At 36.4% G+C, this 8,671-nt stretch overlaps 1 protein-coding gene across 2 annotated transcripts; it reads left to right on the forward strand.

The window, feature by feature from the left end:
* Positions 1 to 2,269: 2,269 nt before the first annotated feature.
* Positions 2,270 to 8,016, forward strand: LOC115441963. 2 transcript variants are annotated; one of them, XM_030166909.2, is made up of 3 exons: positions 2,270 to 3,684; positions 4,828 to 4,959; positions 5,660 to 8,016. In XM_030166909.2, exons 1-3 carry the CDS (start codon positions 2,647 to 2,649, stop codon positions 5,732 to 5,734), a joined length of 1,245 nt encoding a protein of 414 aa, XP_030022769.2. In that variant the 5' UTR covers positions 2,270 to 2,646; the 3' UTR covers positions 5,735 to 8,016. The 2 variants fall into 2 exon arrangements, with proteins under 2 accessions (XP_030022769.2, XP_030022762.2); XM_030166902.2 differs by having other exon boundaries at positions 2,272 to 3,684; positions 5,657 to 8,016.
* Positions 8,017 to 8,671: the final 655 nt, after the last annotated feature.

Genomic DNA, 8,671 nt, shown 5'->3' on the forward strand with positions numbered 1-8,671 from the left:
ACGACGCCCTACGCTTTATCAACGGGGGTCCACCGTACGTCGTAAGATGCATCTATACACCAATGAAACTCTATAATTATTATAGATTTTGACAACATAATCAATACGCTTAATTTCACCCATTAAAATCAAAATTTGCTACCAAATTACACACTTGTACACAGTTTATGTGCACAATTAGGTAATATTAGCTATATTTCATACGCTATATACCCTTAATTGTATATCTGTACCACCATTTATAAACAGAATGTTGATTACAATCTGAACTTACTAAAATGACGTATTGAAGCGGATAAACTTATATAAGACAGACTTAAAAAAAACACAAACATTCTACTCGATAGCAAAACAAGAAAATATACAGAACTGGTTGTAGGGACACATATCTAAAATCTTTATCTAACACGATGCTCACCAAATTAAAAGTAGAAAAGGATGGCCGACCAACAAAAAGTGGGACGATTCGGCCGTCCAACCCTTTTATTTCTTTCGTTTTCTTTTTACTTTTATTCTAAAAATATCGCATTCACGAACCAATTTCGAAAGGAAACGTGATTCTTTCCAAGGTCAAGTGAATTAGTATTCGTATGGTGTGTTCGCTGTTTGACCGCCTACAAAAAATCCTAATGTGAATTGTTCGTAGACTTTTTTCTAAGCTTGATTAGAACTGCCAATGCTGATCCCAGATTTTTTTCCGTGAGAATAGTTACAATATGTTACCAAATTTAAATAATATGCCATGATTGTATGTATTTTTTTTAATTTCGTTACCTTGTCTCTATGGAGTAGAGTTCCGACAGTTTTTAAAGGAACACATAAATAAATATTGCAGAATAGAAAAAAAAAATTGTAATCGTTAAATAATAAGTTTCCATTAAAAATTTGTAGCCTTATAATGATGTGAAGAGCTATCTTAAACATAGTAACTGTTCAGTAAGAGCTCCTCTTCAGATTAGACTGGATTTATACGGATGGACATAAATTAATGTTAGTGATTTATACTGGACAGTGCCCAAATGTCTGGGCACTCTAGCCATGCATATATGTTTATATGCAAAAATCCACGGGAGTGAACTGATACGGACATCCTGTTTGCGTCATTTGATTAAAGACGTTTATTTCAGTTTTCATAATTTTTATATTCATTGTTGCTCATCGGCAAAGGTGTGTTTAGTGCGCCCTATTTTATGCATTTTATTGAACAACAATACAACTTGAGCAGGTATAAAATTACATATTTTTATGTATCTCTACTTACAAATAGGTAAATAAAATTAATATTAAATAGTCTCCGCGGCTTCAGTAAACTAAAGCTTAGAACTTTTTTTTTTTGTTTAAACGCGCTAATCCAGCGATCTTCTCGGATGATGAAAGTTTTGCTATAGTCTTATAATAAGAAGTTACACTATCCGAGGGCGGTAAAGACTACTTTTTATTTCGACAACGAACTTTTGCATATGCGGAATCACGAGCAATTGTTAGTAATGAATGGAATCATCACTTTAGTTCAGTAGCGTACTACATCAGCTGTTTAATAGTTAGATTTCCAGTTGGATCGTGTAATTCCGGAACATGATTTACCCGCGCTTGGACTTGTTTTTGATATATTAGACACTCAATTAATGATCTTTGAGCTATTATTTTAGGTGTATCTATGAAGATATTTATGTAAAATGTATAAAGTGTTTTTAACGCTTCCTTAATTTTTTATGTTGTAATATAAGCGTAATACATGTAGTATTGTGCGGAACAAGTTTTCATATTCAATGTTAGTATGCAACCGAAACGAAACGTCATATTTTTATACGGTGATTCGGTAGGCAAGGCTGTGGGCAGTAACAGCCTCATCCTGGTAATAAATTACCCGTCATTGCATTTGATCAATGCTTACAAAAAACATTCTGATAAAAGTTACAGGAAATGTGATTCATTTTCAACCTTATACTTAGTGTTTATCGTATTGACTCACAAAGATTTTTTATGCCTTATCGGATCTTTTAAGTAAGTCAATATTGATTAATAAATAAAAGTAAATTATCAATTAAGAACCTAAATTTATCAATGTCAAATTGAATTGACGATGGTCCACTGTACTATGACGACTAGTTGTACTATTCCCTACTGATTTAGTGACAAATGAATTAATTATTTTTAAATAAAGTGTTAAAGTTTTAACCGTCTCATTTATAAATTAAAACTTCTCACTCGTAAATAAAAGGATTAAAAATACAAAGAAAAGAGGTGAAATCTCTCGCGCTAACGAGGCGAGGCAGTTAATGAGTCCGTGATGTTATTGTTATTGCCGACAGAATAATGTAGAATAGAAGCCGGCTTCTAAGTCATATAACCTCAAAAGCTTGGGGCCAACGAGCCGCCCGGCGATGGGGGAACGCGCAGCCGCTCAATGTTGTCGCGCATGCGCCCTGGCCAGCCTTCCGCCACCAGACGACAACGCTGCACAAAGCGCGATCCACCGCGATGTCTCGCACTGACTGTTCCCGACGTTGATGAATCACTATACTGATACACATACACATCAACGCCATATCACACCGTAGTGAAAACACGAGTATGTGATAGGACAAATAGTGGACATACAACGTAAAAGTAGTGTTTTTGTAGTGATTTATAGCAGTGGCTAACATGTACAAGACGGTGCGACATGGCGAGAACAGTCTGCAATACACCATCCTTCCGCAGACGGAAGAGGTGTTGAGCAACAGCGGCTTAAAGGGGAAGGGACGAGACTACAGCCCCTCGATCCACGTACGACGAACTCGGAGAAAATCTACAGTAAAATACGTTTTACTCATCATTTTCGGCGTGATATTTGCTTTAGCTCTGGCATCAGTTCCTCTCTATATAATGAACGGGGCTCTATATGCGCGTAGGTCCCAGCAAGATTATCATGACGTGATCACTGTAGCACCTTTTGCGTCCCCAAATCGCGATATAGTGAAATCTCGGAAGAAGGAACTAAAAATCTCTCCGGAAATATTCTCAACTTTAATATCGAAATTAGAAACGAGCACCATGAAACTGTCTACTACTCCTACGCCTTTGGTACCATCAACAGTATTGGGTGAAAAAGCTACCACCCCACCTTGGACAATGCCAGCATTACGATCTTGGAAAAGTTCAACGTCATCCACTACCACTCGACCTATCGCTACTGAAGAAAGCATAAACACGCCGGTACTCGTTACATCTAATAGCAATAATTTAGAAAACGATATATCCCTGAAACCATGGGACAAAGATATAATAATCCGCCCGACTGTTACAGCGGAACCAGTTACACTCCGAAATATAATCAAATATTACTCACAAACATTTATGCCGTCGGAAAAATCTATTGTAATTAATACGAAAATGTTCGACGACGTTCTCATAATAACAAAAAGTACGACTTCAGCACCTCCAGTAACAACGGAATTCACGACTTCCAGTGAAAAGTTTAAATTAAAGGATTTGAAAGATACTATGCTGTCCGTGGATGATGACGAAGAATTCAAGGAGTCATTGGAGGTGGACGAAGTGTTCTCGCTACCTTCCTTGAAGCCGGACCCTTCTGACATCAGTTCGGACTCGGATGAAGTGACAGTTTCTAAAGCAAACGACAATGTATGGTACGGCGCTAGATGGCCGTTTGTGGACACATCGTCGTATTTCCAGTGGTCGGTGAGTATTGCGACGCTGTGATTGTTATGTAATGTTTACCTACAAACGCATTTACCACATCTAATTCGTAACACCGTGTCGAGGTATTTGATCAAAATAAAATAGTTAATATAATTTATTCGGTAACAGTAACTCTCGTACGGATAGATTATGAAAGTAGAGACGACGTAGTTTATTGCGGATTAGAAATTATATAATGTAATTTTGATATTAGTTAGTTTTACAGACGCTTCCTTGACTTCGTGATAATAATAAGTTATCGCTATATACAGGCGCGTATAGATCAGTACCTAATTGTTTATAGATTAATGACCTTTTAATTTTCTTAAACATAGTATTTAGTTCGATTGAAATTTTAATTTCAAAAATAAAATTCACTTTGCCACAATATGTTTCTATCAGTAGCTATTTAGCTATTACGAAATGACAATATATTAACTTATAAACAGACAGCCGAGTGCATGTAGGCAATAAAAGTACTTATTTAATTTAGAGACAATCATAGGATCAATTTGGTTCGTATTACGTCGAGTTATATTTTATGGGCTATAGCCCATAAAATATAACTTAAATTGTCACGTAGTCCTTTATATATAAAGGACTACGTGACAATTTAAACCCTACTACATACTTCCCACATTAGCGCTCGCCAACAGGCTGAGTTATAGCCTCTACATACTGCCGACATAAGGAAAAATTATAAAATTTTATAAGGAGAAAAAAGATGTTAGATACGTCTTTTTTATTGATTACGAACATGTAATAACACAAAATTTAAAAAAGTCGAAAAGTCTCTTTTCAATATGTCAGCACAATAGGCGTGTAATACTCTATTTGTGCCATATGCCAATTTAGGAAAATGTTAAATTACAATCCCGTTACATGCAAACTATAAATTTCTAAAGTGCGGGAAGTCAGAGGATCGTATCACCTTTAACCTGTACCACGGCACAACTGTCGAATGACAATTTAAAAGCCACCCGTGGGGAGTTTATGTAAGTTATCTCCTTCTGTACAATTCCGCAAAGAACGCTACGCAATCACAAATAGGACAAATTTCTATTAGAATATTAATGGATTTGTATTTCTTTCCTGCAATTCGCCAACAAGACATAATATTTATGTTGTAATATTATGGCTCAGGGTTACTCTCCTGGCGATAACTTGTTGTTGCCTCTCCTGGTGGCCGCGCTGTCGTCCGTCGCCCTGGTGCTACTCCTTGCATTGGCGGTGAAGCGTCGCAAGCGTACCCACGGTGTGACTGCGCAAATTGGGGTAAGAATTCTATATACTTGTTCGCATTTCGACAAATAATATAATATCCAACAATTTACGAAGAGCTATGAAATTTCCTTATTGTAAATGCTCATCCAGATTCCAGGAACAAACGCACCAACGCATAATTTTATTTCTAGTGACTTTGTCTTGCATTTCCTTTTTTAATCAATTATAAGACGTTTTGTAACATAATATGCCAGCTCTAGGTCTTCTTTCTTTTTTTACTTAACATACAACACTTATACGCAATACTAGTCCTCACCAATGAGCCTCACTAATTAATTCTACTGAATATTATGATCATATGTTTACTCTTTTTTATTCCAATGTACGCACATTCGCACATCACGCCTTTGTCCTCGAAGGGATTGGCAGAAGTGCAACCAAGGCAGCCATTTTTTTCTAAGTGTGTTCCGCCTCATGATGTGATAGGGGGCGAGCCTGTTGCCACACCGGGCACATAATCGAGACTCCAGACTAATTGTAAGAGCAGAATAATCCAAATATCACTGCTCGGCCCGGGATTCGAACTGGATCAAGGAACACTGGTCGTACCGCGCACGCAATACAACTACGCCACCAATGCTATAACTACATCAGCAATATCGATAATACAATAGGTACCTACACACAACGTGACACATCCTAAACATTAACTATTTCGGAATTAGTTTAAATGACGCCCTTGTTCCAGAAGCTGACCGCCGACCTTCAAGCTGATGACAACACCAACCTCCTGACGGCAGAAAATGCCGAAGACGCTGAAGAGTGAAGTGGTCGGTCACCACGCTTCTTGCTTATTCAAATCTCCATCTCGGAATGCCTCCAGTACAATTTGACTTAATATCCTACGAAATAATTGTGAAACAAAACATATTTTAACACAAAATAATTTTACAGGCTCGGTTTTAGTTGGGTTTGATTTGAAATTGAGACGTGTAAAACAAGCGTTGTAATTAAGCGGAGTAAGAATAGACTTTGTAAAATGGACAATAGTGCAGAAATTACATTCGCAACAAACAGTAAGGTGTAATTCAATTGTACATTAGGCATTCCATGCACATTGTAATGATTTAGCCGCCATAGTGTAGTTCCTTGAGATTCTAGAACGCAGCGGATAGACGTAACTGCGTTCGTCTTAACACGCCGATCATATTTCAAACTTTCAGTGCCTATTGTTTGTATATAATGTACGGTTTGGCTGGTGTCCGCGCCAACGAAGGTCGAAATGTGGGTTCTATGTTCAGAGATACGATATAATATGTAAGTATATTTTGTAAACGCACTAGATGTTCGAATGTATATTAGATACGTACGTGTCAAATGCCAAAGTTGCTAAAATTTATTTTTGTTACAAAAATATAATCTACAATGTATTTATTAATGTCATTCAACAACGTAATGGAGCATAATAATAATGATTAGATATTAATAACGTATTCATGAGCTTCGTAGCGTGTACACTCAGGGCGCAATAAATCATCACTCATTTTATAAATAGTGACTTGAATATACGCGCGTATACTTGCGCCGCAGAATATTGGCTTCTACGATTATACATATAAAGCTGTGGGGACTGAATTCACATAGTCGTATCATCGGAAACATCATGCTATGTATATCATATCTCTGAAATTTTCGATTGTATGCCTCGTCAGTATTAACAAAACCCTGTGGTATAAATGTATGTAATAAGCATATTTATTTTTTATGTAGTGCGATTATAGATTAAGATGAAATATCAATCGTGGTGTAATATTGTATTATGTGTTTGACGTCGCCCATTGATTACTGTTTCAATTACATAACTACTTTAATACTTCATCATTTAAAAATCTAGTTTATAAGACTGATAAGCGATTGAGTTGTGTAGAATTAGTGTTGCTTCTCATTTATTATAAATATAAGAGCTGTGGTAGCTTCATTGATTTAGGCCGTTACCCTGTGCTGTTTGGAGATTCATTCCTGGCGTGTACAAAGTACGTATAAGTACTAACGTACACCATACATATCACGCTGACAGTGACAACCGGTTAGAGAAAACCAACATCTCATTAAATATCTCGCAATTTGCTTATTGTGGAGCAGTGTTGTGGAGATTTCAAGATAGCTTTTCATACCTGGATCTCATCTGCTTTCCTTCCTCCAACCATTCAGGTGACGTATGCGTAGGTACATACTTTTGCAATATTATGTAGCTTTTATATTTTGTAACGGCACTATTTCATTTCAATCGTTCGTATTTGGTATTTCATTGTAACGTATGTATGTTAGGTATCAGGATTGTAAGTGTGGGGGTGTTTTTGTACAGATATCCATTGTGGCAGTAATCGACATAAAAGATAAATTCTTTTCCGGTGCAAAATATTCGAAATGCCTTTACAAGACGGATACTGCTAATGGAAGTGATGCAGAAACACCTTAGGGGCGATTAGGGGATGTATCGGTAGTTAGAAATTAAAATGTGATATTTGTCGCAACAGAATGACTGTACTGAATCATAATTTAAAAAAAATGCCTCCCGCAAATTTTCCGCATATAATTTTTATTACCGTTCTTTCTGCCTGGCGTTACATCAGCACCGGGATTCACCCTCCTTAGATACATACCTTTTCCAGTTTAGAACACCGATACTCTTTAAACATCAACTCAAATAATAACCTAATATAATTTGGCCATAAGTGTACATTACTTTATGACACGAAAGAGTCGTACTGCCGCAATCATTCTGCTGCGAGTCTGTGGTAGATATTGAATAAAGGTGTCCCCCTGTAGAAGGAATTGTAAGATCACGTATACACGGTACGTTTTGTATTTATCATGTTCCAAGTTTAAGCTGTAAATTTGATGTATTTGTGTATCAAGATTCGGTATAAATCGTGCTAACATATTATATCATGCAACACTTCGCACATCAATATATAATAGATGTTAAGTTTCAAAACGCCTCCATATAATAACCGCTGTGGTTACATCGGGTATTGAGCATTGTGATTTATTTTTGCTGAAACACACCATGTACAAAAGTGAAATAAATTATGTTTTCCCACTCAATATCTCCATTATTTGCAAACATGTAGAGCCTAAAATTGGACGCTTGCTGACAATGTAAGCATTGGTATTACAAGATGAAGAACACTATGACTGGTCAGCCTCGTTGACGAAGATTTATCCAGTAAATATAAATAAAAACGCATGGGTTATTAACAAAATATTAAAAATGTATATAGAGTAATTTCTATTGCGTCCATTTCTTGACTGACACTTTTTTATCGCGCGTCTACAATTGCAATTTATAGCCCAAGGACATATTTCTCATAGTCAGCTAATAGTTTCCTGAGACCTTTGCGCCCCAGGGCTTGCAATTAAAACCAGATATTAAATTTGCCTCAACAAAACACTGCAATCAAAACTATATTTCAATAGCGGCGTGACTCAATTTCTATCTTGAATTAAAATCTCGACTAGAAAAGTATTGAATTGATTGAAATTAACATGTATGTACCGTACGTATTAACTGAGAAGCATCGAAGCCCATGAGCTACTTATTTTGCTGTCCTAAATCCAATTAGAGTATTTACACTTTCGTATATAGTATTCCATGATAGTAACCAAGACACATTAATACGAAAAAATATATAATTTTCGTCAGTATCGTATCAAACAAAAGTAGATGCATCAAAACCACGTATACTGCATTGTGAAGTTG

This window comes from Manduca sexta, chromosome 11 (genome assembly GCF_014839805.1).
Source record: "Manduca sexta isolate Smith_Timp_Sample1 chromosome 11, JHU_Msex_v1.0, whole genome shotgun sequence".
In the NCBI taxonomy this organism is placed as follows: domain Eukaryota; kingdom Metazoa; phylum Arthropoda; class Insecta; order Lepidoptera; family Sphingidae; genus Manduca; species Manduca sexta.